At 50.7% G+C, this 20,044-nt stretch overlaps 2 protein-coding genes across 2 annotated transcripts; one reads left to right on the forward strand and one right to left on the reverse strand.

Moving 5' to 3' along the window:
• The first annotated feature begins 16 nt into the window (after window positions 1-16).
• Window positions 17-7,551, forward strand: SNX17 (sorting nexin 17). Its single transcript, XM_056852979.1, has 15 exons — window positions 17-182; window positions 2,803-2,877; window positions 3,180-3,297; window positions 3,658-3,722; window positions 3,825-3,935; window positions 4,199-4,289; window positions 4,443-4,530; window positions 4,647-4,716; window positions 4,822-4,914; window positions 5,078-5,281; window positions 6,257-6,379; window positions 6,518-6,595; window positions 6,733-6,807; window positions 6,912-6,953; window positions 7,072-7,551. The coding sequence occupies exons 1-15, from the start codon at window positions 120-122 to the stop codon at window positions 7,189-7,191; spliced, it is 1,416 nt and encodes a 471-aa protein (XP_056708957.1). The 5' UTR covers window positions 17-119; the 3' UTR covers window positions 7,192-7,551.
• Window positions 7,552-8,476: 925 nt separating this feature from the next.
• Window positions 8,477-11,838, reverse strand: ZNF513 (zinc finger protein 513). The gene is made up of 4 exons (XM_056852732.1): window positions 11,643-11,838; window positions 11,170-11,301; window positions 10,101-10,679; window positions 8,477-9,126 (listed from the first exon to the last, which is right to left on the reverse strand). Exons 1-4 carry the CDS (start codon window positions 11,680-11,682, stop codon window positions 8,480-8,482), a joined length of 1,398 nt encoding a protein of 465 aa, XP_056708710.1. The 5' UTR covers window positions 11,683-11,838; the 3' UTR covers window positions 8,477-8,479.
• Between the last annotated feature and the right edge of the window lie 8,206 nt (window positions 11,839-20,044).

Genomic DNA, 20,044 nt, shown 5'->3' on the forward strand with positions numbered 1-20,044 from the left:
CCACAGTGGTTGCGGCCTCCTCCCCGCGGCCCGTGCAAGATGGCGGCGCCTGCGGGGCTCCGTCCCGCCCTCAGTCGGAGGTAGCGGCGGCCCCCGGGACGAGGCGACAGGCGGCGGCGATGCACTTCTCCATCCCGGAGACCGAGACCCGCGCCGGGGAAGGCGGCAACGCGGCCTACGTGGTGGGTGTGGGGGAAGCCAGCCTTCCCCCTCCTCCTCCTCCTCCGGCATTCAGGGCCTGGAGTGGTGATGCCCCCTCTGCACGCCCAGCTCTCTGCTGTTGACTGTGGGGTGGAGCATTGGGTTGTACCCGACGGGCCCTCCTCTCTGGGAAGGGGGTGGGTGCTCGGCCACCCCCCCCCTTATTGCTGGACCCGGAAGGGGCTGCTGCTTGCATGCATGGGGTCTTCCCCGCCCCCAACACCACCACCACCACACCGGCCCTGGCATCAGGTGGGCGCGGGTCCTCTTTTTAGCAGCTGCCGTGTTTTGCTCCAAGTCACGTCCGCAGGCACCCTGTACATACATGGCAGCTCGTGGAGCACGTTTTTTTTTGGGGGGGTGGGGAGCTGTTAGATCGCGCCCGTGTCCATTCCTCTCCCTGCTTCTTCTTCCCCAGTGTAATTTGCAAGTTATGTGTCGAAGGCGGGTGGGTAGGGGGGGGTGGGGCGCCTAGAAGGATTCCTGTGCTGACCTATGGAATTCCAGGTTTTGATGGGGAGGCTGTCCCTACAAGACTATTTTAAAATATTTGTAGTCCTGCCTTTCTCCCAGGTAACAAGGTCCCAGACTGGGTAAAGATAGTAAAAATCGCACGATATAAGATTCTGAAACCATAAAAGTTAAAGCAGCCAGCTGTGATTTTGGGCCTTGAAGACATCCCAGAAGTGTTAAAGCATTCATCTAGTGGAGTCAAAGTCTCTTCTAAAAAGTTCTGTTTTGCAGTCCCTCCCTAGATGCATGGAAGAGACTTCTAGTGTAACTCTTCTAACGTGACCCTCCTAGCAGGGCTTGGGAAGGGATTTGTGCCTGTGATTTTCCATCCTTTCTGTCCCATTTAATTAGCTCTCATGTGGTAATTACCAAACCACAGTATGGGACAAAAAGTCACCTCCATTTTAATACCTATGAAGCTGCCACACACAGAGTCGACCCATCGGTTTGCCTTGCCCAGACTTGTCTGCTCTGACTGGCAGTGGTTTCCCCAGGGCTCGGGCAGAGAAAACCTTTCCCAACATCTACAATCTAAGATCCTTTCACTGGAGAAGCTGGGGATTGAACCAGGGGCCTTCTGCATGTGCTGCCGGCCCTCTGCAATGAGCTTTGCCCCTCTACTTGTGTGGTTTGTCTAAATGTCTTTGATGAATTTCACAAGAAAGAAAGCAGTAACTACTCTCTGTGTTCAACCTCCCACTTACAGTAGGTTTTTCCCCCTTAATACTTTTTTATTCAATAGTCTTCACTTGTTTCTCCTTGAGACAGGATGGGCAGAGCCTCTCTCTGGGTTACCCTTCCCTACCTGGCATGTTGCTGAGCTGCTGTTTGACGTGCGTATGCAGTCTGCGTACAAAGACGACAACAGGCATTACTCATTAATCAATGTATCTTCTGTGCTGGGGGTTGGGCAACTACTTCCATTCCTCTCAAGAGGATCTGCTTGCAAGGGGGGGAGGGGTGCACTGTAGCTGCTGCTTCAGCTATGACTGAATCTTTCTCTGGGATGATAAGGAATAGGCTCTTCATCAGAGCCTTTTCCTTCCTGTCTCTGTGCGTGTGTGCATACACTTATTGTAGAAGCCGTGCGTGTAGTTGTATGAATCATATGGAACTGGCTTATACTGAAATCACACCACTGGTCTGCTAAATTCAGCACTGTCTACTCTGACCGGCAACCGTTCTCCAGAGTCTCAGGCAGAGGTCTTTCACATCAACTACTGCACGATTCTAACTAGATTGAACCCAGGACATTCCAAGTGCAATCTGGAGAGTTGCAAAACAGAGGTTTTTTGGAAGATACTTTGGCTGCCATAAATTAGTGCTTTAACACTTTTAGGATGTCTTGAAGGGCAAAGAGCACAGGTGGACTCCTAAGCTTCTATGATGCAAAGCAGATGCTTCAGCCACACTTCCCCCCCCCCTCCAGTGAATGTAGATTTTTTGTGAATGTTGCCTTATAACAGAAGATGGTGTACTATGCTAGTCTGGTAATCCTCATAGAATCAAAGAATTGGAAGGGGTCACCAGAGTCATCTAGTCCAACCCCCTACACAATGCAGGAAATTCACAACTACCTCCCCCACACACCTCCAGTGACCCTTACTCCATGCCCAGAAGATGGCCAAGATGCCCTCCCTCTCATGAACTGACTAAGGTCATAGAATCAGCATTGCTGACAGATGGCCATCTAGCCTCTGCTTTTTCCCTTTCTCCTGCCATTTATTCTTCGATGCAAAGCAGAATATCCATATTCACCAGCATCTCCTCTGGCACGTAAAGATTGAGCTACTTCATTGGACCTCTTGAGCCTTCATGCTGGGAGCTGAACCATCGCTGCCTTTGGCTATGGCTTGGCCAGGGATCTGCAGCCCTTTCCCAGTCCAGGCAGAGTTGTCATGGGGATGATAGACTCTCTCTTACCTGGGAATTCTTAACACTTGGAGTCCTACCACCCCAATATAGTCAGAGGGTGGGGGGCAGCTGGCAGGGACCCCTCTCCCCAAATCGGGTCTCTTCAGCCTGTCCTTAACCTGTGTATCCAGCTGTTGCCTGCAGTCCTGATGCTACCTTCTTTCACCCCGGCAGGCCTACAATATCCATGTGAATGGTGTCTTGCACTGCCAGGTGCGATACAGTCAGCTGCTGGGCCTGCACGAACAGGTGAGGAGCTTGGGCGGGGAGAGAGATGCTGGAATCTGCCATTAGATATGTGAGGCATCTTGGCTGTAGGATGTTCTCCCGGGCTTGACCAACTGCAAAGGTTGCAGCTCTGTTAGTGTCTTTTGCGGTACGCTGGCTTCTTCCACTACCAGCCTGCAGTGAGACAGAAATGACGCCACAGTGAGTTCCTGTTCCTGAAGCCAGGGTGTGTGCAGTCAGCCCTCTTGCCAAAACGATGAGTGGCAAAGTGGAGTGCTATTCTTGGCTGCTTTATGACTGGAGGTGTGCCTGTCTTTCTGTAGCTAAGGAAGGAGTATGGAGCCAACGTGGTACCAGCCTTCCCCCCAAAGAAGATCTTCACTCTCACCCCAGTGGAGGTGGAGCAACGACGGGAGCAGCTGGAGAAGTACATGCAGGCGGGTGAGTGACGTGAATCTGCCTTCTACTGAGTCAGAGCACGGATGTAACAAGGTTGGCCTTGTTTACTCTGACAGGCAGTGGCTCTGCAGACTCTCAGGCAGGAGGGGTCTTTCACATAACCTACTACCTGAACCTTTTAACTGGAGATGCCAGGGATTGAACCTAGGACCTTGTGCATGCAAAACAGGTGCTGTACTGTGAGGCCACACACACACACACCCTCCTCCTGTTTTCTAAGTAGCTGTTGAAGTCTGGAAGGGTTTTGGGAGAAGGGGTAGTTGAGACATCTAAGCAAAGGCGCTGTCCTCATGGGGGAGAGTGGAACCATTTGAGCTGACGATGCCCTCTTTTAAACCACAGTACGACAGGACCACTTGCTGGGAGGCAGCGAGATCTTCAACAGCTTCCTGCGCAAAGCTCAGCAGGTGAGAGGGGAAAGGAGCCAGCTTTGGCTGGGGGTGGTGGGGGATAAGGGTTAGGGAATTGAAAGAAGAGGTAAACTGACCATGATCCCTGTGTGCCCCCAGGAGACCCAGCAGATCCCCACTGAAGAAGTGCAGCTGGAGGTGCTTCTGTCCAATGGGCAGAAGGTCAAGGTCAACATCCTCACCTCGGATCAGACTGAGGATGTCCTCGAGGTGAGTACCTGCCCGGGTTTTTTTTCTTTTCAGCATCCAGTTTGGCTCCTGTTAGGCAGGGTGTGGAAAGGAGAGAGACTGTTCCTTCTAAATATTTCTTGTCCTCAAATTCAACAACCAACCCAAGCTGCTTTTTGAAGGGGTGTGCAAGGCAGCGTATTCTGGTTTGCTCCCTTCATAGAGTCAGGACCAGGACAGCCTTTCCTAAGCTACTGCTGTAGGAAGAGTTCAGACTATGGTGACCTCCCTCCCATTGTTTTCAGTCGGTAGCCTCCAAGCTGGACCTGCCAGAGGACTTGATTGGCTACTTCCACCTTTTCCTGGTACGAGAAGCCAAGGACGGAGCCTTTTCCTGTGAGTGTCCTCTCCAGCTGGCCTTGGTGTCTAATGCTGGGGAGGGGGAAAGGGGAACAACAGATTGCCTGCCCGAACCGGGGGTGGGGGGTAGAGAAATGCTACAGGGAGTGTGCTCCTCTCCAGCTTTTTCTGAGCTATCTTCTCTTCCAGTTATCCGGAAACTGCAGGAATTTGAACTGCCATACGTGTCTGTCACCAGCCTCCGCAACCCAGAGTACAAGATCCTTCTCCGGAAAAGGTAAGTGTGAGTGCAGGGGGGAAAGAGCAATGATCAGTCGCAACCAGATTTGGCAACCCTGTGAAATCTAGTGAAGGATCACCTGTTCCTGTGCTCTCTCTCCCTCCCTCAACCAGCTACTGGGACTCTGCCTATGATGATGATGTCATGGAGCAGCGGGTGGGGCTGAACCTGCTTTACGCCCAGGTGAGAGGGATCTCACTCTTGTAGGAAGTGTGTGTGTGGGGGGGGGGGGTCAGCAGCAAGCAATACAGCTCTGTCTACTTCCTCCTCCTACCCGTCTCTTCACAGACAGTTGCGGACATTGAGCGGGGCTGGATACTCGCCAGCAAGGAGCAGCACCGTCAGTTGAAGTCCTTGCAGGAGAAGGTCTCCAAGAAGGAGGTAGGCCCCCCCACACTCTGCAAGCACAGCCTAGCAGGCACTAGTTTTGAGCTGCTACTTGCTCTTTGATTTCCTCACTGGCAGGCAAGTTGAGAAATCAGGCAGCAGTTACAGATAGGGGGGGTCTTGTGCCAACTCTCCCTTCCTTTTTTCACCCCTGTAGTTCATCCGCCTGGCACAGACCCTCAAGTATTACGGCTATCTCAAATTTGACCCCTGCATTACCGACTTCCCTGAGAAGGGCTGCCATGTAATTGTCGGGGCTGGGAACAGCGAGTTGAACTTCCAGGTCAAGCTGCCCAACGACCAGATCAAGGAGGGGAGCTTCAAAGTGACCCGCATGCGCTGCTGGCGTGTTACTTCCTCGGTGAGTGAACCTACAAATCCACCTTGGTCTAATGCAGGGCTGGGGAACCTTTTTCCTGCCAAGGGCCATTTGCACATTTATAATATCATTCGGGGGCCATACCAGGTGTGGATCTCCCGGTGGGGTGGGGGAGGCTAGGGTTGCCAGGTCTCCGGCCACCACCTGGAGGCCACCACCAGGCGGGAGGGCAGCCAGCGGTGGGCCCCAGCAAACGAGGCACCAGGGAGGCGCAGCCCGCGGTCAATCGGCAAGGGAGGAAGGAAGGAAAACAGAGAAAGAGGAAAAGGGAGAGAGGGAGAAAGAAATGGAAAGAGGGGGAGACAAAGAAAGAGACAGAAAGAGAGGGAGAGAGAAAAGCCTTCCCCCCACACACACACCTGCCGGCCGCACGCGACCTGGCCCCAGGCTCCATGCCCTCCCCGCCCGAGTCCACAAAAGGCCCCCTGAAGCCCGATCGGCTCCTGCATGCATGCTCTGCCGCCGGGAGCCGCGGGCCTCTTCCCCCCCTCTCGCTGCTCAACAGCCGACAGGCAGCAAGAGTGTGCCCCAGCATTCCTGCACGCTGCGGCTATAGGGGGCAACCTTGGGGGAAGTGTCCCTCTCTCTCCTCTTGCCAGCCAACAGCAGTCAGCCGACGAGAGGAGGTCCAAAGGGCACCACAGCAAGCTGTGGCCCCAGGAACACCCTCAGGGAGGGCCGCCCTATGCCAAGCCTCCGCGGCGGGGGCCCGGAGCTCCCGAGGGCCACAAAAAATCCCCATCCCTGGTCTAATGAGACTCGTGTTCTCTGGTGCAAGTGGCAGCAGCTTTCAGGCCAGACAGAGAATGGTCTTTCCTAGCCTAGCTACTGGGAGATTTTAGAGAACAACCCTAGAGAACCTTCAGCATGTGCTCTGCCTCCAGGAAGGTGGCCAGTACCCCTTCTTCCTCAGCACAGGTGCATAAGCTTCCGACTCTTACGCTGCACCTTTCTCAGGTCCCCGTGAACAATGGTACATCTGGCCCAACGGCTGGCAAGTCGGAAGTGAAGTTAGAACTGGCCTTTGAGTATCTGATGAGCAAGGACCGCCTGCAATGGGTCACCATTACCAGCCCACAAGTAGGTAGCCAGTGGGGGAAGGGAACCCTCGCAGGGTCTTTTATCTCTATTTGCATTTTCAAAGTTTCCAAAAGAAAAAAACAGAAGACTCCAACCCCACGATTGCAAAATTGAGACTGTAGCTTCTTTTCTCTGCAGGCTATAATGCTGAGCATCTGCCTGCAGTCCATGGTGGATGAGCTGATGGTGAAGAAATCAGGAGGCAGCATCCGCAAGGTCAGAGTGTGGCTCAGGCAGGCTTTAGGAGAGCCTGTGGGGGGAGACGGGGCAACAGTTTTTCCTGTCGTTAGGACCTAGGGAAAGCAAAGTCAGGAGCTGGGTGTTCCAATGCTTTGGTGGCGTTCCTCCTTCAGATGTTCCGTAGGCGAGCCAACGGTGCCCTGCAGCGTTCGGATAGCCAACAAGCAGTAAAGTCGCCTCCACTTCTGGTAAGTCCACCTCATCCCTGGATATCCCATCTCTCCTTTACCCACTACTGGGGGGGGGTGTCTGTATTGCTTTCAGCCCTCTAATGAATCTGCTTGCCTGCCAGGATTCTCCCGACGCCAATAGGGAATCGATCGCAAAGGTCTCGGTGAGTTCATTGTCTTGTGCCATTCCCATAGGATAGAGGCCAATCCCTCTGCTGTTTAGGGGCGGAGGTGGCTCTGCAAATGGGGGAGGGCAATGTTTCTAATTCTTTTTTCCTCCAGAGCAAGCTCAGCTCCGTCAGCCTGCGGGCAATCAACCATTCCAGCTCTTCCACCGACATCAGAGCCAACGACTTTCACGGCAACTTTGCCTTCGAAGGCATTGGCGAAGAGGACCTTTAGGCACCCGGCCCTGCTGCACCTGTGGAATGTATGACCTGCTCCTGGGTTGTGAGATGGATGTGCCTCAACCCTGGCTGGCTCCCTCCCTGTCCTCCACACCCCGTGCCTGCAGCCTGTGGGGACTTGCTTTGCCCTCTGCAAGGCAGCCGCACGGGGCAACTGGCTGGCAGCTTCAGCTCCATACATGCCAAGTTAGGGTAGAGTGGACACTCGCACAAAAAGAGCCCTCGCGGCTTTAGCACTAACCATAGACTCCAGCATAACCGCTAGGCTTGTAATCTTGTTTTAATCTTCCTGCTGTTTACAGATGAACATTAACGAATGTTTGTGGCAATGATTAAATAGTCCATGATTGGGAAATGGGGCCTGCGAGCTGTCCCGGCGCTGCTCCCTTCTTTCCGTAGCAAAACTAGCTGTGGGACAAGTTCTTCTCACCTGCCAGAGAAAGAGCGACTGGTGGTGCTGGCCTGCTTCACAGAGGAGGGCTTTGTGACGGTACCGTTCTGTCCAGCCTAAGTGCAGAAGCGTTCAAGACCACCCCCTTAAGTGCCCAAGGAAACTTCTTCCTGTTTTAGGGCATGCTGCTGTCAAGGCCCCACCCCCCTTCACCTGCCCGTGCACCCGTCTCATAGAAGGGGTGGGAGGGCCGAGACCTAGGGTGCTAAATGGTTCTTGTTGCAGTCTGTCTTCTGGGAAACATTTCCAATACAAAGAAGAGCAATGGAGAGAGAAGGGGAATGAGCTCACAGCTGCCTGCTCTGATCAGAGCAGTGGAAGGCCCTGGGTTCAGATACTACCCCCTTCCCACCTCAGCCAAAATAAAGCAAGATAAGAAAACCATTTAATGCGTTAATACACCATATAAATTACATAGACTCAAGCAGCGACCACAGTTAAAGGAAGGGGGAGGTGTGGCAGGCACAAAAGACAGAAAAGCACCAAGAACTTCCCCTTCCCCTCCCTGGGCTTCAGCTGCTCCCCTCGAGCAGCAGGCCGAATCTGTCACACTGATGTGAGATGGGACCGTAAGGAGCAGAAGTTATGTTTTGCTTTCTCCAGCCCTCAGAAGTGTTTGGGCAGAACAGGAACATAGTTCAGAGCTTACAAGGTAAATCCCCCCCACCCCGAGGTATACACAGCTTCCTTCCAGCCTCAGGAAGCTTGCTAACAAGTCAGTGCCTGAAGTCTACCCCCACAGGCAGCGAAGGCTGATGGCTACCGTTCTGTCCAGCCAGAGTGCAGAAGAGTTCAGTACCACCCCTTAAGTTCCCTAAGGAATCTTCCTGCTTTAGGGCATACTGCTGTCTGGGCCTGGGCCCCCTTCATCTGCCAGGACCTGCCCGTGCACCTTTTGGTGGCGCTTATAGTTGTCCCAGTGGCCGGTGGTGTAGGGGCAGATGCGGCACTGAAAGGGCTTCTCGCCGGTGTGTCTCAGCATGTGGCGCTTGAGGTTCATGCTCTGGTTGCACGAGTAGGAGCAGAGGCGGCAGCGGAAGGGCTTGTCTCCCGAGTGGATGCGGCCGTGGCGCTTGAGGTTGGCGAGGTTGCCGCAGGCGTAGGGGCACAGCGGGCACTTGTAGGGTTTCTCGCCGGTGTGCACCCGCTGATGACGTTTGAGGTTGTCCAGGTGGGCTGAGGCATATGGGCAGAGGGCGCAGGTGAAAGGTTTTTCACCGCTGTGGGTCTTCATGTGCCGTGCCAGGTGGTTGGGATAGGTGGTAACAAAGGGACACAGCTGGCACGAGAAGCCTTTCGGAGACGCGGGCTCACCCCCCAGCTCTGCCAGACTGCAGCGCCCACACACTGGCTCACCCAGGCCCTCGTCAGCCTCCAGAACCAGTCCACAGGCCCTACAGGTGAACGGGAAGAGCAGCTCGGGGAGAACAGTGGCAGAGTCCTCAGGCCGCAGAAAAGGTGAACCTGGCAGCAATGGTTCTGTGGAAGAAAGAAGCAGTGAGCAAGGCTGCTGACTTTCGCAAGTTGCCTGTTCAGGCATCTGCATCTATATGTTCAATAAAGACAACCCTTTCCCCTCTCCTTTGGTGTAGGCCCCACATCACTTCCTACAGCCCCAATTCCAAACTTGAGCTGTGAAGCCCTTGAGAAACAGGTACAGTTATAAAAATGAGGAAGAAGCCCAGACCAACAGCAAGAGCAAGCTAAATTTCAGTTTATCTACGGGAAGGTTGGAACTCCTGGACCTGTACTCAACCGACCCACTAGGGGAGGGGTTGTGGCTCAGTGGCAGAGACTCTGGCATGCAGAAGGTCCCAGCTTCAATCCCCGGCATCTCCAATTAAAGGGACTAGGCAAGTAGGTGATATGAAAGACCTAACTGAGACCTTGGGGAGCCGCTGCCGGTCTGAGTAGACAATACTGACTTTGATGGACCAAGGGTTTGATTTAGTATAAGGCAGCTTCATGTGTGTTCACTGCGCTGCTGCTTATTTCCAACATGACAAAAGATGACAAATTCCTGCTCCAAGGAGTTTTATAGTCTAAATTTTCAGTGGGGTAGCTGTATTACATCTATTGCAGCAAAAAAGACAGGCAGGAATCTTGTGGCACCTTGAACATATGTTCCAGCATAAGCTTTTGTAAACTACAGGTCACTAACTCATATACTCTTGTCTAAGTTCACAGTATAGTCATTTTATAGAGAGGTATTTTTAAATAAATCAGTGAAGGGAGGCTGACTTAGAAAAGCATGATCAGGCTGAGAACAGCCCAGGTTGGAGATTCACTGTCAAATGATGGTAAACAACCTTTGCCCTAGAATTGGAGAATCAAGAAAGCTTAAACCGAGGTGGGGGAGGTTAACTTTTGCAATGCCAAGGGCATTGCTAACACTTGCTCCTATGCATCCCAGACCACCACCGCCCAAAAAATTCCCATGTCCTGCCTGGTACCTGTCTCCTGGTCAGCTACAGGTGGTCCCTCCAACTCTGGCTCTAATTCCCCCTGGAGCTTCTGGCTATGGTGCTGGAAAGAGTTGCCGTGGATGCAGCGGCAGTTGCAGGGGCTGTAGCGTGGCGGCGGTTCCTGTCCGTGGACTCGCTGGTGCCTCTTGAGGTTGCCAAGGCTGCTGCAAGCAAAGGGGCAAGTGGGGCAGCGGTATGGCTTCTCACCCGTGTGGGTGCGCAGGTGGCGTGTCAGGTTGACCAGCTGGGCCGAGGCGTAGGAGCAGTGCGGGCAGCGGTAAGGCTTTTCACCGTTGTGAGTCTTCATATGCCGCTTGAGGTGGCTGGAGTAATGCGATGCAAAGGGGCACAGCTGGCAGGAGAAGACCACGCGCCCCTTTGGGGAGCCTTCCTCGTCCCCCTCAGGGCAGGGATGGCAGGGGGCGGAGCCAGGAGAAGGCAGGCCACAGTGGTGACAGGCCAGGCCTGGGCCACCCGTTTCTCTGTCCTCCCGGGTCTGGCATAGAGGTGCGAACTCCTCTTCGCTCAGTGAGTAGGCCGGCAGCCCAGGCGTCCCCCCAAGTGAGTCTGCAGCACACAAGGAGGGGGCATCAGGTAGGCAGCTGTGGGGGTCATCACCTTGGCCTCTCCCTTTCCTGCTGGTACAATAGGGGGTTACCGGGTGGGGGGACCTAAACTGCAGGAACCCTTCCCCCCGGTAGGCTCCCCTCCCCCTCCCAAAAAAGGGACGCCTCAACCTGTGGCTTCTCCTCGTTTAACAGTTGCAGTCACCCTGCACGCTCTCTACAAAACACTCCACGTCTCTCTCCTTCACCACCACCTCACTGCAAATGCACACCCCACAGCAATCATAAGGGAGACAGAAGGAAAAGTTCAGTGTTCGGTTTTGAACGCAGGACACTTCTGGTTCCATACCAAGCTAAGCAAGAACTCAAGAGGCCACCCGAAACGCTGCCAACCCAAGCAGCAGAAGCCACCATGAACTTACTAGCTCAGGATCACTGCTTGGGTTGCCCGGGAACCCTCGGACTACAACCTCCCCTCCCACCAGACAAACCTTCGGAGTCCTTTTCGAAAGCCAGGATCTGGTCGCCGCTCTCCTCCAGCTCCAGCTCGTGCTCCAGGAGGAAGTTGCCCTGCGGCGCCAGGTTGTCTCCCGGGGGCTCAGCGGGAGCTCCGACGGCCTCCACTGCAACACAGGGAACCCGCTTCAGAGAAGGGCTTGCAAGCACCGCAAACCAGGCTTGTTCTCCTGGGAATCAGCCTAGGGGGGAAGTGGGGTGCATCCCAGGCAGAATCCCAAGCCCGATCCCCCCCTACGCCAATTTGAAAAAGCAGGTTTCTAGCCCTCGTGAGTCCCTGTGGAACCGCCCGACCAGAGAATCGCCGAGCCTGGAGACAGCAGGGGGACCATTTTCGGGAGGGGAGGGGAGGGGACAGTCCCAAGTCCCTCCCTTTAGAGAAACAGCCCGGAGGGAGAAGACACCAGCAGCCCCTCCATGAAGAGGAGGAAGGCCGGGCCTGCCTCACCTTTGACTGGCTGTGGGTTACGCTGCTTCCGGCGGGGCATTTTGCCCGGCGGGGGGGAGGGCGGCCGCTCCAGCCCTGGACGCCTCCCCCGCACCGGGTCGCACAACGCCGCTCGGCCTCGTCCCCCGCCCGCGCCGCCCCGAGGCCCCGGCAGCCGCTCCCCCGACGCTCCCGCCCATCCGCGGGGCGGGCGGCCAGAGCAGCGGACGCTTCCGGTTCCTGCCCCGTCCGCGTTGCATGACGGGAACTGAAGTCCTTGCCAAGTACAAAAGAAGACAGGAAAGAAGGATCGTGAAGAAAGCTCCCTTACGCGAAGAGCTGAGAGGCGTCGTGGGATACGTAGCGCGTCTGCAGTGACGTCACGCCGCTCGGGCCTCTTCGCATTCCCCCCCCCGTTTATAATTTAGCACCGCCTTCATTCCTTCTGGAGCGGCGGGCCCTTTAAGGAGTGTCCTGATTGGCTGCAGAATGAGGCGCGCGTTTTGGATCCTCCGCGGAGCCCAGCGAGAGCCTCAGCATACTTGCGCGGCTCCGAATGCTCCGTCCTCGCTCGTGAGGGAGGGAGGCAGGGGCCGTGGCTCAGTGGTAGAGCATCTGCTTGGCGTGCAGAAGGTCCCAGGTTCAATCCCCGGCATCTCCAGTTCAAGGGACTAGGCAAGGAGGTGATGTGAAAGACATTTGCTGAAGACTCTGGAGAGCTGCTGCTGGTCTGAGTAGACAATGCTGACTTTAATGGACCAAGAGTCTGATTTAGTATAACATGTGTTCATGCGCGCGTGGAGAATTGCGCCCGGGTAGCTAAAATGACTAAACTGAGTCATTTTACCTAGACTAAACTGACTAAACTGAGGCTGTCGTATTTTGGTCACATCATGAGACGACAAGAGTCACTGGAAAAGACCTTCATGATAGGAAAAGTTGAGGGCAGCAGGAAAAGAGGAAGACCCAACAAGAGATGGATTGACTCAATAAAGGAAGCCACGGCCTTCAATTTGCAGGATCCGAGCAGGGCTGTCAAAGATAGGACATTTTGGAGGACTTTCATTCATAGGGTCGCCATGAGTCGGAAGTGACTTGACGGCACTTAACACACACACACACACACAGCTGTGGCGGCGGCTAGTCAAATCCTGCTGAGCTGGTTATGCGATCCGACCCATATTTATGCCTGGGCAGTAAATTTCACTGAATTCGGAGGGATTGACTCCTTAGACAGTGTAGGGTTGTGTCGTGGTTATGGTATCAGATTACGATTTGAGAGACTTGGGTTTAAATCTCCACTCTTCCATGAAAGCTTGCTGAGTGACCCTTGTGCCAATCACACACATACTTGCCCCCCCTCCTTGCCTCACCTAACTTCTTGAGTGAATAATGTACATCACCCTATGTGCAAATATTTGCAGTCTTAGTTAGTCCTCTAAGGAAAACAGGATTGTGCTGTATCCATTTTGGATCGTGTGGGTTGTCTATTGTGACATATGCATAAACTTGGCCACCAGTGCCAGGCAATATTAAACTTACATGAGAGAAGAAGAGTTGGTTTTGTATATGCCGACTTCCTCTACCACTTAAGGAAGAATCAAATTGGCTTACAATCCCCTTCCCCTCCCCACAACAGACACCCTGTGTGGTAGGTGGGGCTGAGATAGCTGTGACTAGCCCAAGGTCACCAAGCTGGCTTCATGTGTAGGAGTGGGGAAACAAATCCAGTTCACCAGATTAACCTCTGCCACTCATGTGGAGGAACTGGGAATCAAACCCGGTTCTGCAGATCTGAATCCACCGCTCTTAACCACAACACTACGCTGGCTCTCCATTCCATTACAATGGCAGCTGAAGCACCTTCCTGTTGTATCATATTACAACTTCCATGATTCTTTGGGGCTTTGTTCCTGTTTGCTAGTATGTATTTGTGTGTTTATTAAGAATTTATATGCCTCTGGCCCACACAAAGTAGCTTAGTCCTTAACCTTGCCTGGCTCCACCCACTTCCAATATAGAAACAGTCAGACTGCAAGGCCTCTGTTGGGTGACTTGCAAAAATTAGAACAAAGACGTAGATATGGTAATAAGAATTTTTCTAAAGAGGATTATGAAATCCTAAAAAAACTAACTGATAATCCCGATATTACCATAAAAGAGGCGGACAAGGGCGGGGCTATAGTCCTTTTAAATACCAAGGATTACGTCTCTGAGAATCTTAGACAGCTGAGTGACACCACGACTTTTTCTAAGCTTACCCAGGATCCTTCCTCCAATGTCATGCTTTCAATTCAAAACCGTCATTCGTGTAGGCTTAGCCTTAGATTATGTTACCAAAAAGGAGGCAGATTTTTTGATTAATGAGTACCCACGTACCCCGGTATTCTGCCAAAAATACATAAGAGGCTGGACAATCCTGCCGACCGATCATAAGTGGCAACCAATCAGTCACTGAACCTTTGGCCAAATTTCTGAAAAATCAATTGCACCCTTTTCCTATTAATACACCTTCATATATCCTCAACAGTAAGCAGTTCATTTTGAATACTGAAAATATATTAGTGGCTGAGGGAGACGTTTTGGTTACTTTGGACGTTATGTCCCTATATACTCTCGTCCCATTAGATGAAGTAAGAGCCATAATAGCTGAATTATTCGATACCCGAGTTAACCCTTGTCCACCATCTCACTTCTTATTAGATCTTTTGGATTTTATTCTAGAAATTTTTTTTTGGTTTTTGGATGATTTATATATACAAAGGAAAGGAGTGGCAAGGGGATGTGCTTGCGCACCGTCAACTGCCAACCTATACATGATTGCCTTTGAAAAGTTGTATATTTATAACAACAATCCAGTAACAGAACATATTTTGCTTTACAAACGTTTTATTGATGATGCCTTTATGCTGGTAGACAGTTTGTCTAATTATCACAGATTAATTGAATGGCTTAACTCCAGGAACCAATACATTCAATTTGTCGGTACAGCCCATCCAATTCAGTTCAATTTTTTGGACCTGACAGTAACTGTTGGCTCCGATAGGAAACTTTTTGTGCAGCCTTACAGGAAGGCTACTGATAAGGGAGCACTCCTTCATTTTAGTTCTTTTCACCCGAAACACCTTAGAACCAACTTACCTTATGATCAATTCCTTAGAATTAAAAGAAACTCCACGCAAAAGGAACATTACACTGTGGCAGCAACCTCTTTATCTAACACTCTACAGACAAGAGGCTACCCACAGGGAGTCATCCAACAGGCTAGGACTGGCACAGACAATATGGATCGTGCCCAGTTACTTTCCAATAAACAACATTCCAACTACACGGGCATCACATCATCATTAGAATTCACTAATTACATGAGGGACATTCAAAATATTATCTTCAAACATTGGAACTTGGTAAAAGATTTACCAGGTTGCAGTTCCTTGCCTCGTTTTGGGTATTGCAAAACAAGATTGCTTAGGGACCATCTCAGGCACACAGATACCCTTCCCAAGCTAACATCTAATGTGCCTTTGGGCCACTTTCGCTGTGGAGAATGCAACATGTGTCCTTTTGCTTTACTCATCAAAGAATTCAAGAGTACTAATTCCAATTATGTCTTTAAATTAAAACAATTTTCCAACTGCTCCAGCCGCAATTTGATTTACATTTTGAGATGCCCCTGCGGATATTTGTACGTGGGCAAAACCACGAGACAGATTAAGCTAAGAGTGGGTGAACATAGATCTTGCATATCGTATATACTTGCGTATAAGCCGAGTTTTTCAGCCCAAAAAAGGGCTGAAAAAGCCGGCCTCGGCTTATACGCGGATCAATACAGTAGGGGAGGGGGGAGGGAGGGGGCAACTTACCGCCGCCGCCATCGCCGCCGGGCCCGCGCGGCTTCCCCTGGCCAGGAGCGCCCTGTGAGGGCCTCCTGCGGCCACGGGAAGCCTGCGCCGCCGCCGCCGGGCGCGCCCGGCTCCCTCCGCCCAGGAAGGGCCTTGGAAAGCCTCCTGCGGCCGCGGGAAAGCCGCTCCGCCGCCAGGCGCACCCGGCTCCCCCCAGGACGGGCCTGGGGAAGCCTCCTGCGGCTGCGGGAAGGCCGCGCCGCCGCTGGGCGCGCCCGGCTCCCTCCGCCCAGGACGGGCCTGGGGAAGCCTCCTGTGGCCGCGGGAAGGCCACGCGGTATGGATGTTACTCTAGCAAGATCGCTAGGAGCCATCCATTGATCTGTAAGCTATATGCTTTTCAGTGCTTGGTATGTATACTCCTTGTTTAATTTTTGTTTAATTTTCATGTATTATGTACAATTAGGTAGACATGATGTGTCATGTGTCCCGTTTAATTGCTTTTTAGAGATAGATTTGCATCTCTCACTACCTGCAAAATTTACCTGCAAAAGAAAATTACCAGCCACTATCCCGATGGATAAAGCCTCGGCAAAATGGGTTTTACCGGAGTCCCATCTCGGGATATGAGATAATCACGCCAATAATATTCCATTTGGCTTCAATCGTGTTCTATTCCAGCGGAACTATCTCCGGGTTTTCCATACCTCTGACTAACCTTTGGGGGCAACAGAAAACAACTCTGCACCATCCTCTATACGACAGCCCTTCAAATACTTAAAGATGGTTATCGTATCACCTGTCAGTCATCTCCTCTTCAGACTAAACATACCGAGCTCCTTGCACCATTTCAGTCACTGCCTATTCCTGGATTAAAAATGCATCTATAAATGGCAACCTTTTAAAGATAAATATGCATGAAGATTAAAAAATCAACTAATTGTATTTAGTAGGGCAAGAAGGTTTAACAAGACACCAAAATTTATACATCATTAGTGTAAATATTAGTGCAGAACTAAGCAACGATTATTAGATGAGTTATCATTTGACTGGGTATATAACAGATTAATTTGTTTTTTGTATAATGCAAAATTTCTATAAACTGTAATTGGATACTGAAACTTAATCATTTTTTCGTTTTCCCTTCCCCAGTTCCCCTTTATTTCTGTACCCCAAAACCCATTAACAAAATTAAAAAAAAGCATCTACATATTTCTTATATCTTTTGATACAAACTAGACTGTCTCTGAACTGTGTGTGTGCTAAGTGCAGTCAAGTCGCTTCTGATTCATGACGACCCTATGAACCAGTGTCCTCCAAAATGTCCTATCCTTAACAGCCTTGCTCAGATCTTGCAAATTGAGGGCTGTGGTTTCCTTTATTGAGTCAATCCATCTCTTGTTGGGTCTTCCTCTTTTCCTGCTGCCTTCAACTTTTCCTAGCATGATTGTCTTTTTCTTGTCTTCTCATAATGTGACCAAAATATGATAGCCTCAGTTTAGTCATTTTAGCTTCTAGGGTCAGTTCAGGCTTGATTTGATCTATAATCCACTCATTTGTTTTTTTCAGGAGTCCACTGTATCCGTAACACTCTCCTCCAACACCACATTTCAAAGGAATCTATTTTCTTCTTGTCAGCTTTCTTCATTGTCCAGCTTTCACAACCATACATAGTAATAGGGAATATGATGGCATGAATTAACTTGATCTTAGTTGCCAGTGACACATCCTTACGCTTAAGAATCTTTTCTAGCTCTTTCATGGCTGCCCTTCCCAGTCTCAATCTCCTTCTGATTTCTTGGCTGCAGACTTCCTTTTGGTTGATGATGGAGCCAAGGAATAGAAAGTCTTGAAACTAGTTTCAGGCCCCTTTATTTCTTCTTCTTCTGCATGTCTTAAGTATTTCTTTGAAACCAGTCCAGCTCTGCTTCTGGCCTGCCAAAGCACCCGCTATGATCTTCTCAGTCTAGACCAGCAACCACTCCCCGTTATTCCTAGCCAGAACTGTGACAGGGGGTTCTTGCTTCAAATGCTTTCTTGGGATGGAAGAAGCTGGAGCGATGGGGTGGTGCTTGCACCTGTGTTCATCCTGACTTCAAATCCTGTGAACATCCTGGAGATCTGGATCATCTGGCCTCACTGCAAAGATGCATTTGGTTTTCTTGCTCGGTGCAGCCCTTCATGATAGGTCTCTATGTGCATATGGAAGGGAAAGGAGCAGGGCTGCATTGGCCCTTTCCTTAAAATGTTCTGCTAAACGATTCATTAAAATTTAATGCTTTATGCTGCTGGCAGATTCCTGCTAGCTGTAGTGCCTGAACAGACCAGCATACTCAGACGTTATTGCTGTGGTATATAAAAATTGACCTGTATACATCTCATTCTTCTGGGCCAAGGGCTCACCATGATGCTTTGATGTTGTTCAGAATCTGCTGATCAGATCACTGTTAATAGCCCCTTAGCCTGTGATTCTTTGTTTGCACGTGCTGGTCAGAACCTAGCCGGTCCCCAGGTATACCCTGCTATTTTCTCCTTGATCCAGCTGTTATTTACTTACCGTACTTACTTACTTTATAGCCTACCTTTCTCACTGAGATGCACAGTGGGTTACATTTTAAAAACCACTATGCAATAAAAACAATAGGGTAAAATTACGCAACGAAACTATTATAAAATTTTAAAACACTGCAATAGAACCAGTTTAATACATACATTAAACATTACTTTGTTCAAAGACATTAAAACTACAGCTCTGTTCCCTTTCTAAAAATGCCCTCCTGAACATTTCCATTTTACACATTTTGAAAAATAATAAAAACATAGGCACCTTCCTAATCATGTTTGGTGGGCCCTTCCAGCAAGCTGGAACCATAACAGAATGCTCAAGTGCAGGTAATCGTTGATCTTACTCATTTCTGGAGAGCAGAACCGGTTCTGGGTGGGAAACAATGTATCTCCAATGTACTGCTGCCGTCACTGGCTCTGAGACCAGTTTCCCTATCGGGTGGTGGGAAAACTCTATTTTCTAAGCCATAATACCCATTTCTATAAAATACTCATAAAAAGGAAAAAAATAAGAATAATCTGGCCAGTTTCAGAGCCTGCACTGAATCTGTTTTTCTTGAGCAAAATGATCTAGCAAGTGGAACAACTGCAGTCAGTGCTGAGTGATGCTACTTTCTTTGACCCTATGAAACCCTGGTCTGTGTCTACCTATTAAGCAGGGGATACTTTCTTGTTGATTTTGCTCAGTCGTCTCATCAGCTAAGGTGATGACATGCTAGGCATGACAATGTTTTAAAGAGGGTGGCCATACCAGTGATAGATGGGGTTGTTACCCTATCTGATCAAATTAAGAGTCTAGGGATATTCTTAAACTCACAGGGGCAGTGGCCTGGAGTACTTTCTTACCATTATGTATTGTTCAAAGGTTCTTGTTCCTCTAGTTCAGTCTAACCTTGCCATGCTGATCCATGTTTTGTCAGTTACCAGGCTTGACTATTGTAATGTGCTCTACATGGGGGCTGCCCTGGAAGACAGCCCAGAAGCTTCAACTGGTGCAAAATGCAGCTGCCCACCTATTCTCTGGCAGAGGATAGCATGATTATATTTGCACCAACCGCACTGGTTACCAGTTTGCTTCCAGCCAAAATTGAAGATGCTGGTGTTAATCTTTAAAGATATTTGCAGTCCAGGCCTTACATACTTGAAACCACCCTTTCCATTTGAGCCCACATGCCAGAAGAACTGGCCAGCTGGCATAACTGGTAATCATTCTTTAGGTGAGATCACCAGTGGGCTGATCTGGAACTTTCAGACTGGTGGCACCTTTTCTTTGGAACCAGGTTCAATGAGGTGAGAAAGAGGAATTCCCTGTTAAACGTTCACAGAAGACGCTAAGGAAAACGTGTGATGCAACCAGGCTGAGTCAGTTTTGTTCTGGCTTATTAACATGTGGCGCCTTTGATGTATGATGATAAGATGTGTTTGATTAGATGATTTTGAGGCACTCGCTTGTTTCAATCGGTAGCTGTTACTGATATGGGTGACCTGTTCCTTTTTTGGTGGGGGAGGTGGGGTAAAAGTTTTAAAAAGAAATAGGCTGGCAGTGCTCCCAAATTCAAGGCTGAGGCCAGTGACTGAGCTCCGGGCATGATGTGCCAAGCACAGAGCGTTGGGTGGCTGTCCCTGAGGCAAGAATCTCACCTGCCACCCTTCATTGGTTCTCCAGACAGTGATTAAAGGGTGCTGGAGCCTGCCAAAGTCTTTTCACCCTTCTGGGTTTATTGATTCCCCCCCCCCCCCGAACTTCCCTTGCTGAGGACTCGTCCCAACAGGGGCTGTTTTCAGGGCTGGTACCAGAGTCTGAAGTCTTCGGGGAGGGGCCCTGGCTCAGTGGGAGAGCATCTGCTTGGCATGCAGGAGGTCCCAGGTTCATTCCCCAGTTAAAGGGACTAGGCAAGTAGGGGATGTGAAAGACCTCTACCTGAGACCCTGGAGAGCTGCTGCCGGTCTGAGTAGATAATACCGACTTGGATGGAGGGTCTGATTCAGTATGAGGCAGCTTCATGTGTTCATGCA

This window comes from Euleptes europaea, chromosome 7, assembly GCF_029931775.1.
Source record: "Euleptes europaea isolate rEulEur1 chromosome 7, rEulEur1.hap1, whole genome shotgun sequence".
Classification (NCBI taxonomy): Eukaryota; Metazoa; Chordata; class Lepidosauria; order Squamata; family Sphaerodactylidae; genus Euleptes; species Euleptes europaea.

Excerpts from the sequence above, each read along its gene's own strand:
- SNX17 (XM_056852979.1), top strand. The coding sequence starts at position 120 with ATGCACTTCTCCATCCCGGAGACCGAGACCCGCGCCGGGGAAGGCGGC. Across the intron at positions 183-2,802 it reads GCGGCAACGCGGCCTACGTG|GCCTACAATATCCATGTGAA; the intron begins GTGGGTGTGGGG and ends TCACCCCGGCAG. Across the intron at positions 4,531-4,646 it reads AAGATCCTTCTCCGGAAAAG|CTACTGGGACTCTGCCTATG; the intron begins GTAAGTGTGAGT and ends TCCCTCAACCAG.
- ZNF513 (XM_056852732.1), bottom strand. The coding sequence starts at position 11,682 with ATGCCCCGCCGGAAGCAGCGTAACCCACAGCCAGTCAAAG. Across the intron at positions 11,302-11,642 it reads TAACCCACAGCCAGTCAAAG|TGGAGGCCGTCGGAGCTCCC; the intron begins GTGAGGCAGGCC and ends CCTGTGTTGCAG. Across the intron at positions 10,680-11,169 it reads TTTCGAAAAGGACTCCGAAG|ACTCACTTGGGGGGACGCCT; the intron begins GTTTGTCTGGTG and ends TGTGTGCTGCAG.